Here is a 17,429-nt window from a genome sequence, read left to right on the forward strand (position 1 = left end):
CTGCCCTGGAAAGAAAAAGCAAAGTTCAGCACCAGTGCTCGGAGGGGCGTGGGATGTGTCTGCTGAAACCCTGCACTTGGCCGTGCTGTCACGGGGTTGTTTTCTCTTTTGAGAGAATTATTCCTGCCAAGAGGATTTTAGGCAGTGTTACAGCTCCTGGTAGAGATAAAAGCTCACAAACCAGCTGTGGTTGTCCTAGAGACAGGGAGTGATGAAAGGGGGAGCTGAGCTCCTGGATGGGGAGCAGGCTCCCTGCTGGGGTTTATCCTGATGACCATCCCGAGAGTCGCTCAGGTTGAATTTGGCTTTTCATGCATCAATTTGGGCTCTGCAGGAGAGGAGACATCACATCCCTTCCGAAGGAAAAGCAGCCAATGCCAATAGTTGAACAGCAGCAGGGCAAATGAGAGTTCACTTTTGCTAGCAAGATGTTCCCAATCAGCCACATCCTCTCAGCTCTTGTATGTCTCATATACTTGCTGAGGTCATTCTCACTTTAATAAATCATTTGGCCTTTTGCACAAAAACACTTAAAAAATGGTGGCTTCACTTTCACTTTTGGGGTCTAGTACTGAATTGCATCAATGTTACATCTTCCAGCTCTGCCCATGAGACCAGGAGTCAGCTGGAGGGCTGAGAGGTGCTTCCTTTAGTGGTCAAGCTGTCAGATAAAAACAGTGCAGTACTGGGATCCATGCAAAGACATGGTCTCAAGTCAAGACCTCACAATGGTGCAGCTCCCTCTTTGCCCATCCCTGCAATGATGGGTCCCAGCTTTCCCACTATCAAAGGGGTAATCTGGCTTCAAATGAGATGTGGATATAGTAAAGGATAGTCTACAACCTAACAAAGGGGAAGGCTGGGATAAATTCTTGTCCTGGTGAGGTTAGTCTTGTCTGACTGTCGTACTGTGCTTAAGAAAAATACCAGCTGGTGTCTTTGTGATTACTGTAGGTTTTTTCCCCATGGTCAAATTGTGATAAATTAATGGCATTTTTTAATTAAAATAAAATGCAGATGTTAAATTCTTCGCTACTTGAATGGGACTGAAAATGCAAACACTCTTCACTGCATCTCCTTTGTACCAGACTGAGGAGAGTCGACATCAAAAACCAATGCCATATTTAAGCCCCAGAGAAAAGTGGTCAGTCTAAAAGCAGCCTGCCAGCACAGACCAAAAAGAATCAGTTGAACACTAGCCACTGAGATTTTTAGGGTTTCAGGACACTGCTTTGGACTTATTTCTTATATGTGCAAGAAACTACTTGCATATAAAATTTCTCTGTAGCCTTAGAGCCCATTCTTCCCCACTACATTGGATTTCTTAGGGAATGGTGTAGCCTCATGCATAGGGAGGCTTTCTTCAAATTGTTTTCGCAGCTTTTCCTGGGATGTCCCTAGGAGAGAGCAAGCTATTTCCCAGCTGTGGCCTCTCGCCACGGAGCAGGAGAGTCCTGTTATTGCTGACTGTCGGTCACGTAATTTTCACATCAGTTAGTCCTTGCCAGCCCAAGTCCTATGGATCAGCCTTGTTCTTGTCTCCATCATCAGTTTGATGGGTGCATTGCTTTTCCTCATGTTGCAGCTCATGGTGAATTTAATCGGTGAAGTGATGATCAACTGAAACTTCCCTAATTGTGGCGTGGTGCTGGCCACCACACCTTCACAGACAGAAGTCACTCACTGCACACCAGCTGCAGCCCTATTTGGTGTGGGACAGGCACTGCTTTCCAGCACAAAACAGGTGGGAGAGAAAGTGGAGACAAATATTTCACCAGCCCTAAACCTGTGGGATGCTCAGGGACAACATAGCCATCTGTTAGAGTTCCACTCCAGCCTCTTCGCCATGGTGCTTTGTGACACTGGAGACATCAGGAAGAGGCTTAAAATCTCATCTCAATCCTTTACTCTTAGTGTTACACAGAAAAGAAATGGCAAAATTCGCACTGTGTCTGCAGAGTGAGGAGGACTGGGGTTCTGGGTTTGTTCAGTATTTCAGAGGTGAAATCCTCCTCTCTCCAAAGTAACATCCTTTGGGCAAGGTGGAAATGCTCATTGGCTTTCTTTTCAGCTCTGGCCTTTGGCAGGTTTTCTCTGCATTGGAACCTTTGATCATAGAGATCAAATGGCATCAGATGTTTAGAAAAATAACTACAATAAAGATCCTGTATCTCCAAGAAGGGATGCAGAAGGAAAAAGAAATTTTTACATGCCAAAATGCTCCCATGGCTGGGAAGTGGAGCTGGTCAGGGACAAAGCAGCAGCTCCAGAGATGTCTGGGTTTAGATGAGTCCTTGCAGACCTGCTCCCATGTGAGCAGCAGACTGACACCCTGGGAAGCCCAGTGCAGATGCACTCAGCCTGTCTGACAGCCTCATCTCCCATTCTGGGTGAATAAGTCCCACAGTATGTCCCACAGGTGCAGGCATGAAGTGCATTGTTCAGGAGCCCTCACCCTGGCAGAGTGAGGCTTAATCCATGCAGAACCTGAAGCATCCCACGAGGAGCCACCTGGTCCTGCCCTCATGCTGGGTCTCTGACTCATTGTCACAAGAAAATAGCAGGCAAGAGCAGTTCCCCTTCAAGAAAAGCCTTCAAGAATTGAGCCTCTTCATCTCTCTGCTACTGCAGGCAGCTCCCAGGAGCTTCATCTCCAAGAGGAGCTGCCAGCTGAGCCTGGGTCTAAGTGGGAGAAAGCCCAGCTGAGACCCAGGTGACTTCCTGGCTTATTCCTTCAGTGGCATGAGCTCAGCCTGATTTCATTCAAAGCAGACTGAGATGATATCATCCTTTTTCCCCCATTTTACTGTATTTCCACAGTCCTCCCCCAGCCTGCTTACATGATTGCAGCTGTGGCACACAAGGACCTCATCTGTGCTTTGCTTTGGTTTGTTTGAGGGGAAGGTGCCTCAAAACCCTCTGGAGCTCCTCACAAGCACTGATCCTGGTAAATAGGGTCTGGTGAGCTCGGGGCTACCCCGGACTGGCCGGATGAGCAGTCACTGCACAGCCCTGGGACAAGTGTGGCGATGGTCCCTGGTTTCAGCCTGGGCCACTGGCTCGGCAGATGGAGCTCCTTCCCAAGGATATGGCAGAGCAGCTCCCACACTGCAGCGGGATGCTGTGGCCACTACTGGCAGCTTGGAGCAGCGCATGGACACTGCGTGCATCTTGGGGAGTCAGAGAAAGCTCTGAAACAGGGAAAAAAGTTGATTTTGCAAGGCTTTTCTCTGCTGGCTTTGGAGTTCATTTGAACAAGAGGACAGGAGAGGATCTTCCAGTTCCTGCTCCTATAGGAATGAAAGACCTGTTCAGTAAACTCTGCCTTTTTTTCCCAGTACTGAGGGACTGGAATCCTCTGGAATAGGAAAAACCTCAGGTAATATTCCTGCTCTAGACCTGAGCTGATTTGCAAGGCTCCAGGGGGCTTATGACACTGTCAAGCTTGCACAGGGTAATCAGGTTTGCAGCAGCACTCTGTACAGGCAGAAACCAGCAATGTCTGTGCAGCCACCTTCACGCTGAGGTGAGCTATAAATCCTCCAGGCATGGAGCCTTGGGGAGTGGGGCAGAGCCCCCCAAATCAGGATGGTTTCCAGAAACAAGCCTGCTCAGGGTTGTCTGTGGGGTGAACAGGTGAAGGTCTCTCCTTGTGCAGGATACAGCCACAGGCCTCCCAGCTAGTCTGTCTCTGCAGCTGGTGTGGGGTTAATGTGATCAAACTGCTGCTCCAGCCCAAGGAGCTGGGGGAGATCCCCATGGGCCAAGGGCTGAAGCAGTGAGGCCAGTCATCCTCATCCCTCCCTGCAGCTACCAGGGATTTCTAAAAGCCCAGACCTAAGGTGAGGGGTGCACTCAGCATTAGGGCTTGTATCCTCCCTTCTTCAGGACTCAAATGAGTGTATTTCTAGAATCCTGCACAGATTCTGACTGTGTCCTTTCTCTCCACCTCCTAATGCTGCTCCAGGTGTCCTGTAAGTGCTATGTGCTGCAGGCAGAGATGTTGTCCCCCTTACCTGCACCACATGGACTGCAGAGCAATGTCACTTCACCCTCTGCAGCCACCCCCCAGCCACTTCCACCTTGTGCTAAGCCTTGTTTGGCTTGTAGCTAATCTGTGGCAGCTCATGCGATAACCTTGGCTCTCCCTCCTCAGCTGCAGAGGCAGCAGTTACCTCTTCTCTCACATCATTTATATGCACAGAAAAAACAGTGAGCAAACCTCTCCTGTGTCCCTTGTGGCAATAATTCCCCCATACACCACCCATATTTGTCAAGCTGCTGCAGGAAATGAGAGCTAATGGGAATGGCTTTCTACTTCGCATGACTTTTCTGCTAAAAAGGTCCATTTTAAACAGTCTAAAAGGGCTTGGTAAATGATTAATCAGTTCTTGCAGCATTTGACAGAGCAGTAGTTTGTTTATGGCTTATTATGTTTACCTATCTATGGCTCTTTCTGCTAGGACATGTTGTATACTCTCCCTAAAAGCACCTGATAGTGACTAAGTGTTTGATAACCTGTAAAAGGAACTGCAATATAGAAAACTGTCTTTCTGTTTAAAGGAAGAATTGTTTCCTGATGGGTTCTTTAAAAAGTGATGCTCTCCCTGAATCACCAGGAAGGTAAACATATGCAGAATCACAGAATATTCTGAGTTGGAGGGGACCCACAGGGATCATCCTTTAGTCCAATTCTTAAATGAGTGGCCCATACAAGGATCAAAACCGTGACCTTAGTGCTATTAGCACCAAGTCAGAGTTGAGTCTTCTCTGAGCAGCCTCAGAGCCTTAGAATGCTGAAAATTGGAGGATCCAGGAATCACATATCTGGACCCTCAATGAAGGGCTGACAAACTTGTGACACAGGTACCAAGAGACTGGGGGAGGTTCTGAGGTTAAATTTGGTCTGGGGCATGGAGACTCTGAGGGTAGGTGCACTAAGGGGTTTAGGTGTGTAGCTGCCCTTCAAGCTGGCTGATATGTGTTTCATCAGTTGAAACCCTTGAAGCTCCTGTTTAGCTATAAGAGGGTCTAAAGTCCTGTCTCATTTTCTGCTTATCACCGTGCTGGGTATGTCAATGTTTAATCTGTACATGCTAAGCACTGTTAAGATCCTTGGGGTGAGGAATCCAGGCTTCTTTCAGCCTGAGGGACAGAGACTTGGCCCAGATCCATACCTCATTAGCACCTGATAAAGCAGCCCAAATATAACAAATATAACACAACAGTGCTGGTATCTTTGGGACATCTTGCTTCCAGGGCTCTGTGGGAGAATTCACCCCACCCTGGTCTGGGACCACTTGCACTGTGGGTGGGTTAATAAAGCACTCACCAGAGCAGAAAGGCTTTGCAAGGACCAGTTAAATATTCACAGTTAAGGGTCTCTGTGATGCCACAATCCCATGGATGGAGCAAGGATAGGGCTGGATCTGGGCTCTGGGTCACCTCTGTGCACACCTTAGCAAAAGTCCTTCTCATCACCCCTGGGCATCACTCAGGCTGCCAGCTAGGCCAGCAGATGTTTAATGCTTTCCAGAGACATAAGTCTTAAAGGATGGAAGTGCAGCTTCAGAAAGTCTTCTACCCTGGTGAAATCTATGCTAGGAATCCCAATTTCATCCTGTGCTGCCTCCAGAAGTGCTGGAGTCTGCTCTCCCCATTGACCACTCACATCTCATCATCACCTCTTCTCTGTGAGGGGCAGTGCTGGGGTATCAACATGGCATCCCACGAAATCATAGGGGTGAGGAAAGCCCAAGAAACCCTGGAGACAGGATGGCTCGGCTCAGGAGTTCCCGCTTGCTTGTATACGATTTTTCTGCCCCTGATCTTCTGCTCCTGGGGAAATCAAGGGATTTAGAGCAATTCTCTAGAAGTGAAATCATTGCATAGAAAGCTTGGAAACTTCCTTCACATCCTTTATTCTTGGACAGATTTTTGAGTCATGGTGTCCATGTTTTTTGAGGGTTTTAATGTGTTGAAAGAAAGAAAGAAAGAAAGAAAGAAAGAAAGAAAGAAAGAAAGAAAGAAAGAAAGAAAGAAAGAAAGAAAGAAAGAAAGAAGAAAAAAGAAAAATGGAAAAAGAAAAATGAAAAAAAGAAATAAGAAATAAGAAATAAGAAATAAGAAATAAGAAATAAGAAATAAGAAATAAGAAATATGAAAGAAGAAACTCTTCTCTTTCAATTCCTTATTTTTTCATCCTAGAAAATTGTGCAGTTTGTCTTAAAAGAGAGTCCTGTCTCCAGGCTGGCTGGGAAGGTGAAAGGAGGAAGGAAGAAGAGGAAGAAAGCTCTGAAGCCAGCAACTTAAGACTGACCCAGTACATAATAACACCTTCAAAGTGAAAATGTTGTTTTGCAAAAATACTGGAAACCACCCGGGCTGGAGCTGCAGAGCCGTGTCAGGAGCCAGGCAGCACTGGGAGGCTGCCAGGTCTGAGCACTTTGGGGCTGGCAGAGTGCCCTGAGCATGTGTAATCCAACCTGCTCCCCTAAATCAGCCATGTCCTGGATCACCATCTCTTTGGGGCAGCAATAGCCTTCCTTTTCCTCCCCTCCTCCCCCAGCCAGGGCTTGCCTGAGAACATTTTATGTACTCCAGCTCTTTTTCTCAGCTTTCTAGTGCATCCCAAGAATGCACTTCAAAAACTAACCAGGCAGTTAATTTGGGTGGTTTGGGATCCAAAACTTGGTGACCTCTGGCATTTTTAATGGCTGCCTGGGTGTCATCTCTGTATATTTGGATACTGATGTCATGGTGACACAGGAAAATACACCCAGCCATTTATTGCTGGGCACAGCTCAGATGAGCAAACTGGCTCCCTTCCCCCCTCTCCATATAGGCTGGTCCTTCAAGTTTTCATCCTGTCAGATCACACAGACCCCAGGAAGGGGCCAGGGGAGCCATAAGCCTGGTTGCACAGAATGTATTGCCTCAAGCCACCAGCCTCATTTTCTCCTGCCTGTGTTTTTTTTGGCAGTAGATGCTCAGCTGTGCTGCATTAGCTGGCTTGGTCATCCTTGATGCAGCTGGAACATGTCACCTTCTGTGGATTTCTCAGCAAAACAAGGCTTTGATGTAGTACTGGTCTTGCAACAACTTCAATTTAATAAACCTATCCTCATACTCTGTACCAAAACATCTTCCAGCCCCACTGCAGTATAGCATCTTGCCTGGCATGAGCCCAGGACTACAGAGCTGTAATAAATTAGGAGAGCTGAATGATAATAAGAAGACAGAGAGAGAGACGTAGTGGAAGATTCCCTTTTTCCTCTGCAAGGGCCAGAGGGGCTTTCCTGGGATGATGGTTTTGGAATAGGTAGCAGGGCAGGCAGTTGAAGGGAAAGAGAAACACATTCCCACACCCCCATGCAGTCCAGGGAAGGAGCAAAGTGCAGGGAGATAAAACATCTCTCACCAGCTGCATCCCTGGGGCTGTGGTGGGGAACAGCAAGTAGAAGCTGGAGACTTCAGCACAGCAATTTTCTGCCTGTGTTTATTGCAGAGAGATTGTGGGCAGGAGAGGAAATCCAGCAGGGCTCATAATTAATGTAAACACAGATCAGCCTGTGATGTCCAGCTTGTATGCTCAGGTACCATCCCCTTTCCCCTGGCCCCATTCTCCTCCAGGCTCTAGTCTGACTTTCATCCCTTCATCCTTGCTCTGAAAGCAAGGCTGCAGCCTAGAGAGGATCATAGGAATCCTGGCACAGACATGCTCCAAAAAAGCCCAACACAGCTGCCAGTGAGCAGGCTGCCACTGCAGAGCAAAGTGAGCCAGAGCCAGAGGGCAGGGGCAGAGCCAGAGGGCAGGGACAGAGCCAGAGACAGTGGGCTGCAAATAGAGCAGAGGAGCTGCGGCCTCAGCAAGATTTAATTGGGTTTTTTTGGTGTTTATAACTCTCTGTTTTATGAAAAACCATTGCAGGTGTGAGCAGGCAAGCTTTGGAAAGGACATTGTGAACAGCTTCATGCAGCATCTTGGATTTTCTCTTTACCAGCTGGACTAAAAGAATTCAGCAGCAAAGTTGCTAAGCAGATATTCAGGCTGCAAAGGAAAAATGGACACTCAGATTACCCACCGCTCAGGGAAACATGGAAACTTTCCAAAGGGGGAAGCCAAAGAAAGGCACTTGACAGAAGTTGTCACACCAGTGAAGCAGAAGCCCTCCAAGGAGCTGAGGCCCATGCTGGGCGCCATCTTGCTGGGCCTCATCCTGTTCATTGCTGCCGTGGTGGCCTGGTGCTACTACACGGTGTCCCTGAGGAAGGCGGAGCGGCTCAAGACGGAGCTGATGGACCTGCGGGCGGACGGCTTCGTCATCCGCAACCAGCACGGGGAGGTGGTGTTCCGGCTGGCCTTCCGCTCGGGCAGCCTGGACCTGGAGTCGTGCTCCAAGGAGGGCGAGATCCTGAGCTGCTCGCGCTCCAGCCGGGGGCCGCTCAACTTCTTCATCCAGACGGTGAAGCCCAAGGACACGGTGATGTGCTACCGCGTGCGCTGGGAGGAGCTGGCGGCCGGCCCGGCCGTGGAGCACACCATGTTCTGGGAGGACGCCCACTGGTACGGGGGCTCGGAGATGAGCACCCAGCACTGGCCCATCCGCCTGGCCGGCTACCAGGAGCCCGTGCCCTACGTGACCAGCGACGTCTACTCCTTCCGCGACAGCTTTGGCGGCATCCTCGAGCGCTACTGGCTCTCCTCCAAGGCGGCAGCCATCAAGATCAACGACTCCGTGCCCTTCCACCTGGGCTTCAACGCCACCGAGCGCGCCCTCTTCTTCCAGGCGCGCTACAAGGACTCGCCCTACAAGCCCCCCCCGGGCCAGCAGCCCTTCCCCGAGCTCAGCTACCGCGTCTGCGTGGGCTCCGACGTCACCTCCATCCACAAGTACATGGTGCGCAGGTACTTCAACAAGCCCTCCAAGATCCCTGCTGAGAACGCCTTCCGGTACCCCATATGGTCCACGTGGGCCCTCTACAAAAAAGATATAAATCAGGATAAAGTTCTAAAATTTGCAAGAGACATTAAGAAATACCATTTTAACTGCAGCCACATTGAGATTGATGACATGTACACCCAAGCCTACGGGGACTTTGACTTTGACCCTGTCAAGTTCCCCAATGTAACAGAGATGTTTGCAAAGCTGAGGGAAGATGGATTTAAGGTCACTCTGTGGATTCATCCTTTTATACACATAGATTCTCCCAGTTATGAAGTGGGGATTGAGCGTCAGCTGTTCATCAAGGAGCCATTGGGGCGGCTGCCAGCCATGGTGGAGTGGTGGAATGGCATCGGGGCCATCCTGGACTTCACCAACCCAGCAGCCCGCAACTGGTTCCAGAGCCACCTGCGCCAGCTCCAGCACAAGTACGGCATCTCGTCCTTCAAGTTTGACGCGGGCGAGACCAGCTACCTGCCCAAGCAGTTCAGCACCTTCCGCCCACTGTCGGACCCCAGCATCTGGTCCCGGCGCTACACGGAGATGGCCATCCCCTTCTACGAGCTGGCCGAGGTGCGGGTGGGCTACCAGTCACAGAACATCTCCTGCTTCTTCCGCATCATTGACCGCGACTCCGTCTGGGGCTACGAGCTCGGCCTCAAGTCCCTCATCCCCACTGTCCTCACCATCAGCATGCTGGGGTACCCATTTGTACTGCCAGATATGATTGGAGGGAACTTCCTTCCCAACAAGACGGAGGGGGCAGTGGAGATCCCTGACCGGGAGCTGTACGTGCGCTGGCTGGAGCTGTCTGCCTTCATGCCCTCCATGCAGTTCTCCATCCCGCCCTGGCTCTACGACAAGGAGGTGGTGGAAATTGCGCAGAAGTTCATGGAGCTCCACGAGTTGCTGGTGGCTCCGCTGCTGCTGGAGCTGGCCGGGGAGGTCACCGACACGGGCGACCCCATCATCCGTCCCATCTGGTGGATCTCGCCCCGCGACGAGGCCACTCACCGGATCGACTCCCAGTTCCTCATTGGGGACACCCTCATGGTGGCTCCTGTGCTGGAGATGGGCAAGCAGGAGCGGGATGTCTACCTGCCAGCGGGCAAGTGGCGCAGCTACAAGGGGGAGCTGTTTGAGAAGACCCCAGTGCTGCTCACCGACTATCCCGTTGACCTGGATGAAGTTGCCTATTTCCTCTGGGTTTCCTAACAGGATCCTCTTCAGTTATGCAGTAGAGTAGTGATGAGTTTACCAATGGCTTTAATGACCAGGGACTTTTAATGATTTCTAATATAGCAATATTTCAGAATGAAATTTGAAGGAGACACTGAGACCTCTGTTTGGTATGGCAAGTGTTCTACAATAATTTATTAAAATGTATTGGATAGGCGTTTTTGTTACTGCATTGTCTCAAGTGTATTGTGCAGAAACACAGTCTCTGCTCATAATCTTTTCCCACCAAGAAGGTGCCATGCATGCTTCTGTCCATGGCAATTACATGGTCTCCATTGTTACCCAGTTTCACAGATGATCCCCTGGGACATTGAGAATTTCATGTGCTTAGCATAGGTGGCTGCTGCAGCAAAGTTGTTGGTGTTTTTTTCTTACAAAAAGAAGTCTGTGGTCATCCTGAAGAGGAAGGCACCCAATTTGCAGCCTGCATATCAGATGGGAGCTGATGCAGGAGTTAGGAGTTTGCATTTCCCATGGTCTGAGCTATCTAAGCAGCAAGAGAGCTACAGCACTTGCTAGTGCTGTGGCAGCTATTTTCCCCCTTCTATAAATTACTGAGGACCATGTCCACAGTGTGCATTCAGCTAAGTATGTAAAATGTGGTGATATCTCATGCCAGTCAAGATTAAATCCTAGTACCAAGTCATGCAAGGTTTATACTTAGTACAATCCATATGTGTTTCAGGACCATGTCTAGGACAAAGGGTGTAATCTGTCAGGTGCCAGGAGAGAACTTGGCTTCCTCAGAGAGTTCAGACAATTAACAAACCAGCCTGAGTACCCAGCTGCCTCAATTTCCCCACTGAGAATGTTTTCCCATCCTGTGCTAATGTCCATGACAGGTGGATCCTTCTGTATCCTTCTGCCTATAGAGGTGACCTCTCCAGAAGGAAGGTGTCTCAGGAGCTCCTGAAGGCTTGGGGTAACCAGGCTGACTGTGAAACACTCCCCATTCTTGGTCCAATGTTTCCTGCTGTTTTTAAGCAAAAAGAAATGTTAGGTTGACATGACAGAGCAGTTTTAAGAGAGTCCAGGGATCTCTGGACTGCAACGTGCCTTCCCAAAGCAAGAGAGAGATCACTTTGCTGGCTCCAGCACACTTCCAATGGGCACCTGGGAGGTAAAGCTGTGTGTGTCCCCCGGGCAAAACAAAGCTCCTTTTTTTAGGGGCTTGCCCCAGGGCTGCTCCGTACAAAAAGCAAACAAAATGGGTCCGGGGAGCATTGTACTCAGTCAAGAGCTTGTTTGATGTCCTTCATTGACATATAGCAGTGCCAAGTGGGATGAGCCAGAACATCTTTTAGATGCTCCTGAAAGCAGCTGGAATCACAATAATCCTGTTAATAGTGTGGCAGTGGAGAGGGGAAACCAGCCTTAATCCTGTGATGGGATGTGAAAAGGAAAGAAATGGTCAGTCTGCAAGTTGTGCTCAGGTTTAACAGGGTACCATTGAATCCTTACCATGGGCTTTCTCCCATACCAGGATAGTAGTTTCCAGCAAGGCATCTTCCCCAAAGCTGAGAAACTGTTTCTACAACTGCTGCTTTGAAGCCCCAAACAGTCCCCCACATCTAGTCTTGGGGGAACAAGAGGATCCCAAGGCAGCCCAGAAAAATTCCTCTGGCTCTGGTTGCTGGACAAAAAAAAAATTTCTGCAAAGCTCATGCCCACAGTGCTGAGAAAGCGAGCCAGACTCCACCACCCTCATACAGTACCTCTGCCCCTGTGATCAATGTGCTCTGCGTGCACACACAGCTCTGCCACCCACCTGCACCACAGGCTGATGGGGAAAAAACCAGGAGACACTGAGACTTCCTACAAACTCCAGGGATGACATGGGATGCCTGGTCCCACTGCTGTAAAATGTCTCCCCCATCCCTTTCCAATCTGTCCCTCAGTGTCTTTCCTGACTGCCCAGCTGAGCCACAAGAGTCTATAGGGGACAGGTGCTGGAGGTACCCTGTGAGCAGGTGGCAGCACAGCCACCTCTCCACACCCTCCTGCCACAAAGGGGATCTGTGCTGCTGGAAGGATATCTTGTTTGCCTTGCTAACAAGCAGTCCTGGTAGATCTTTTACACTCCCAGTGCTCTTTGATAGAGGTGCTGGTGACGTGAGATTCTCCTCCAGAACCAGGCTCACCACAGGCTGATTGTTTTTTGGCAGGGGGAGTTTACTGCCTTCTTTGATGACTGCTGAGCTAAAAAACACCCAGCCCTACAGGCAAAATAAAAAACTCAAACAAATAAAAATCTGTTTTTCTCTTCTTGGCCTCTGGGATTTTGTGTCAGCACAAACCATTTTTATGGCTCTCCCGGCACAGGGGATCTGCAGGCTGGCAGCCTCCACCCAGATAGAGAAGGTTGTATTTTTTCCTGAGGCTACCAGCCTGGCCATGTTCCCAAAGGAACTCTGCTGCTGTCAGTTTGTCCTTTCACCACAGTTACCACCAGCCTTGGGCTCTGCCTGCCTGCTTTTTTCTTACTTTTCTTACTTTTAATCTGTGATTTCAGGCAGGTGTGGACACACTCACAGCTTGGGTCTCCTGGGCCAGCAGCCACTGCTCTGCTATCACCCATATGCACCTCCTTGAAATCCAGCTTGCAACAAATTTAGCTTTTGCTGTAGCTCCTCTGGGGTTTGAATTTTGCCACTAACACTCCTCCATGTGCAATGCATAGCTGTGGATGTGTTTTCAAGCACAGCCATGTAGCTGAGACCCAGCACGGAGCTGACCCCACTCACTGTCCCCACGTCCATGGTGAGCCTCAGAAATGCTCTCTACACACTGCACCAGGTTTTGGGAGGATGTAAACCAAACTCAAACCCAAAGCACTGATACCTAGGAGAACCTCTGTATCACTGAGGATATCCTGCAAGGCTGTGACTGCTCTAAGTTGCCAAGTTGCCCACAGATCTTCAGCAGCACCAGCTTCATCCCCATGTGATCATCAGCCAAGTGTATGGTTGGCACTCACACCCAAGGAAGAAGTCAAAGGAAAAACATTGGTAAAATGTCTTTTATTGCAAAAGGAGTGAAATGAAGTCCCTCTTAACCCTCATTCCATGCTGTATGGGATAGCCACTGCTAGTGATGTACAATGGCATAAGGCAGCTACGGCTTGTGAGGTGACAATGGAAAGGGAAGGAAAAATATTATTTGGGGCAAAGGGGGTGATGTGGGGCAAGGCAGGCTCCTAAATGAGTCTCACATGCTCCATTCCTGGCCCCTATTCCATCCATGTCCTTGCTGTCAGTGCCATCTGAAAAGGGGAACCATAGGGAGGGACAGTGGGGACAGTCAGAAGGACCTTCTGGAGAGCCCAAGGGAAGCTGAGAAAAGGCTCCTCTTTCTCATCCCCTACAAACAGTCTTGAAGTATGTGTCCTCTGAGAGCAGCACGGACTAGCAAATCCCCAGACTTGGTGTTGACAAACATTTTTTTGGGTGAATGTCTGTAGAAATAGGGCCACAACCCTAGAGATGTGTATGGTCCCCATCCCTGGGGGCTAACACAACACTGGGGTTCACCTGGACATGGCCTTTTCCAGGCCAGCCCTAGGGCACAACTAGTTTCTTTGCTGTCAAGACCTAAAGGAGGGCAATCCTCAATCCAGTGGGATTTTCTGCCACCACAAGAGTGAGGTTACTGACAGCTTCTCCTTTTAAAACATACATCAAAGCTGAAGGCTGCAAGCTTTAAATAAAACAACAATCTCAACCCTGATTTCAGTGAAGACTAGGGTAAGAAAAGCTCCAAATCTCCCTGAACCACCAGCCCCACCAATTTGGTACAGATGGACATAGTTAAAACTTCTTTTTGTTTTCCAAAATTTTATCTCAATCAAGGCAATTCATGTTACAGTTCATACCAATTCGGAATTAGAAAAGTGGTTAAAAACAGATCCACCAGCATTGCAGTCTGACAGAGGACAGCATGTACAAACACAAGCATCCAGAAACCTGATACACAATAGTGCAAGCTTTAAAATTCAATCACATAAGTATCAAGTGTGGAAAGGCTGATTCCAATTCCCAAACCTTTTCTGGGGCTTTTTCTTGGCTGAGACAAACTAAACCTGGCTTTGGCCAGTGACCCATGGTGTAAATCAGAGAAATATCCCTAGCAGCAGCTCTCAAGGTATCTGTGCAGAGCTTCTGGTCTGCAAGGTCTGAGAGATCCTCAAGTCCTGCAGTGCTACAGCACAGTGTTAGAAATAGTGGTTCTGGTAAAAAGTTGGATGGAAAGGACATGTAGAAGCCTGTGAGACAGCTTAAGGCAGCACTGCTGAGCCTATCCCCAACATTAACTCATAGTCCTCTCAGCAGCTTTACCTTCCTCCTTGCTGGACCATAAACAGCCATGTCCACTTGTGCCCTAATTATAGCATTTAGAAAAATAAGGGTATTCTATAATCCTACCCATTCATTGATAAAATTAAATTAAAGAAAACTATAACTTTGTTAATAAAATCCTTTCTTTTTGAGGGGAGGGGAAAGAAGACAGTGTCTAATGGAGAATTTCCTCCATGTGCCTGAAACCACTGCAAGGAGACTGAAGGCACTCATCTGGCTGCTCCCATCATTTTAATAGTAGAAGGATGCTAACAGGGATGCTGTGTTTCTGCTCACACAGCCTCATTCCTCATGAGTGATGCATATGATGAGTGGCACAGAACCAGGGGAAGAGAAGACAGTATCTCATGGTCATGCCAGGATCCTTCCATGAAGTCCTGTGCCAAGGATCCCAATTCTGCACTGGCAGCTGAGCTGTGTAAAAACATCTCCTCCACCTAACTGATGCCTTAATCTTTCATATTTTCCAGATTCTATACTGCATTAGTATATGACTGAACATCATATGTGGTGTTAGCAAATTTTCTCACAGTTCAGTCAGGCAAAACAATCCTTTTCCAGCCTGAGAACCAAGGACACTTGCAGCTTCGGGCCCAAAAAGTTTAACCACATCAAACTGAGGAAGCAATCTGTGAGGATGGGGCTTCATAACCTGAAGCTGTAACTGGACAATTAACTTCAATATGTCAATGGACCAAAACTTGTAAAAGTGTGAAAACTCATGACCCACTGTTCATCTTGAGTGGATCCATGGCCAGGCTCTTGTACTGCCCAAGGTGTATCCTTTGAAGGCCTTTTAATAAATCCCTGCTTTATTCCTTTAACTCTACCCAGCCTCTGTTCTAAGTAGCCACTTATGGCATCATAATGACTCCCATACCAAGAGATGACAAATATTTCACAAGCAGAGGTTGAAAGGGAAGAGCTGGAGCCTCTCAAAGCATGGTCTTCATGCAGTTCTTGGGGTGCAGAAGCTCTCACCACACTTAGCCTTTCTTCAAGGATGGCCAGACTCAACTCCTCACCTTCAAAGCCGTCCTGCAAGCAAGGACCAATTCCTGCTAGTGCCCTGATGAGTGAAACTGAGGTTCCAGGATTAATTCCTTGCCAGAGGGTGTCTGCAACTTGTAAGATCACCATTATTTGCACTGGTGGCCAGGAAGAAACTTGAGTCCTTCAGAATTAACAGCCTGAGAAACAAACAGACATCAGGAAATGCTTGCACTTCAGCTGGGCAGGGACCTGTAAGGCTCCCCCACATCTCATTTTGAGATTAAATTATACAGGGCAAATTCAGGTCTTAAGGGAGTCCATCAAACCAGATTTCCTCACTTCCTAACTACAAAAGCACTTCAGATTTTGCCCCTAACACTGAAATTTCTCCTCCTGCACCCCATCACAACCCTCAAACGTAATGCATCTCCTTTTCTGCCTCCTGAAAAGTTCTGTGGCAGGAGATGGGCTTTATGAAAGATCCTCACTTGGTACCCAACCCTACCCAAAACATGCACCATTTCCCTGAGTGGCTGACTTGTGCCAGACCCATGCCCAGGCCAGACACAATTCCAGGAGAAGCCCCACACATGCTGAGCTGTCCTTGGCTGGCTGTAGCCTGGGCACGGTGCCCAACCCTTCCCAGCCATCACAATTCAATTCTGCAGAAGCTCGTTAAAAATTCAGGGGCTGACACATGTTCCCAGCTGGGGCAGAGCTGGGAATTCTTGCCTTAGGGAAGAAGGCTGCCAGACTTCAATCCTGTTTGTCCTGCCCCAGGTCTCTGCAAATGCATTTTCCCGTACAAAACCAAACAGGAAATCTGCCAAAGAGGCAGCTGCTGGAGACTTGGGGTGCAGGATCACATCACCCCAGGCGCCTTTCAGAAGCCTCTGACAGCAATCCCACCTCCAGCAACACCAACGCTGCTTGAGAAGCTCCCTGGGAGCCGGGAGCTTCCCAGGGAGAGAGGAGGGCTGAGGAAAACCCTGAACAAAATCATCACCTCTAACAGCGACCTGAGATGGGTATTAGCTTGACTTTGCGTTAGATGAGAACATTTCTGTTGGTGCAGTGTGAACAGCTGCTGGCACAGACCCATCAGCTCGTAGAGCCGGTGTTTTCCACCCACAGGCAACCTGGCTATGGGCAAACAACACTGTCAATCCACAGCACGTGCTGCTCTTGGGAACTGGCTGTTCCCAGGGAAGTGCTGCACGGACTGCCTGAGGAAGCTTTGCTCCAGGCAGCCCTTCTGCCAGCAACAAACCTCATCTGTCCTTAAAAACCATAAAGCATGGTATCAGCAGGATAATTATGTAACCAAGTGGGGTCATAAATGCTTAAAAAATGGGATGTGCTGGTACAGGCAGCACTGCTCTAGGAAAGGCAATGTTGATGCCCCAGGCACAGCACACAGGCAAGAGCCTTGTAGAGGAAGTCAAATGAGTGAGCAGGTGGGATGCAGCTGTCCCAGCAGGAAATAAGCAACCCATTCAGTTAAAACACATCACTTGAGTGACCTGGCCTGCCTGCTACCCAGGAAAGCAGGATCATGGGGCAACTGTTAGTCCAGCATCACGCCAGGCAAAAGGGGGAAAAAACAGGGGTGTGTGTGTGTGTGTGTATATATATATATAATATATATATATAACTCTATTTTGCTTTATGCTCATAAAAATATTCATTTGAATATATCTGCCATATTATAAAACTTAGGGCAGGCTGTGCAGTAGCAATCTTCCCACAGCACACACCCCCATACCCAGAGCCAGGTGCTCCCACAGGACTAGGAATGGTCCCCACAGGCACTAAGGAATATCCAACTCTTTGAGAACTGAAAAAGTATTGGGTTTACAATGTGTCTGCAGACAGATTGACAAATCCTTTCTGACCT

The 17,429-nt window shown here is 48.8% G+C and overlaps 1 protein-coding gene across 1 annotated transcript; it reads left to right on the forward strand.

The window, feature by feature from the left end:
* Nucleotides 1-7,027: 7,027 nt before the first annotated feature.
* LOC130266812 (myogenesis-regulating glycosidase-like) lies at nucleotides 7,028-11,088 on the forward strand. Its single transcript, XM_056516075.1, has one exon. The coding sequence runs from the start codon at nucleotides 8,064-8,066 to the stop codon at nucleotides 10,158-10,160; it is 2,097 nt and encodes a 698-aa protein (XP_056372050.1). The 5' UTR covers nucleotides 7,028-8,063; the 3' UTR covers nucleotides 10,161-11,088.
* The last annotated feature ends 6,341 nt before the right edge of the window (nucleotides 11,089-17,429 follow it).

This window comes from Oenanthe melanoleuca, unplaced genomic scaffold (assembly GCF_029582105.1).
Source record: "Oenanthe melanoleuca isolate GR-GAL-2019-014 unplaced genomic scaffold, OMel1.0 S254, whole genome shotgun sequence".
NCBI lineage: Eukaryota > Metazoa > Chordata > Aves > Passeriformes > Muscicapidae > Oenanthe > Oenanthe melanoleuca.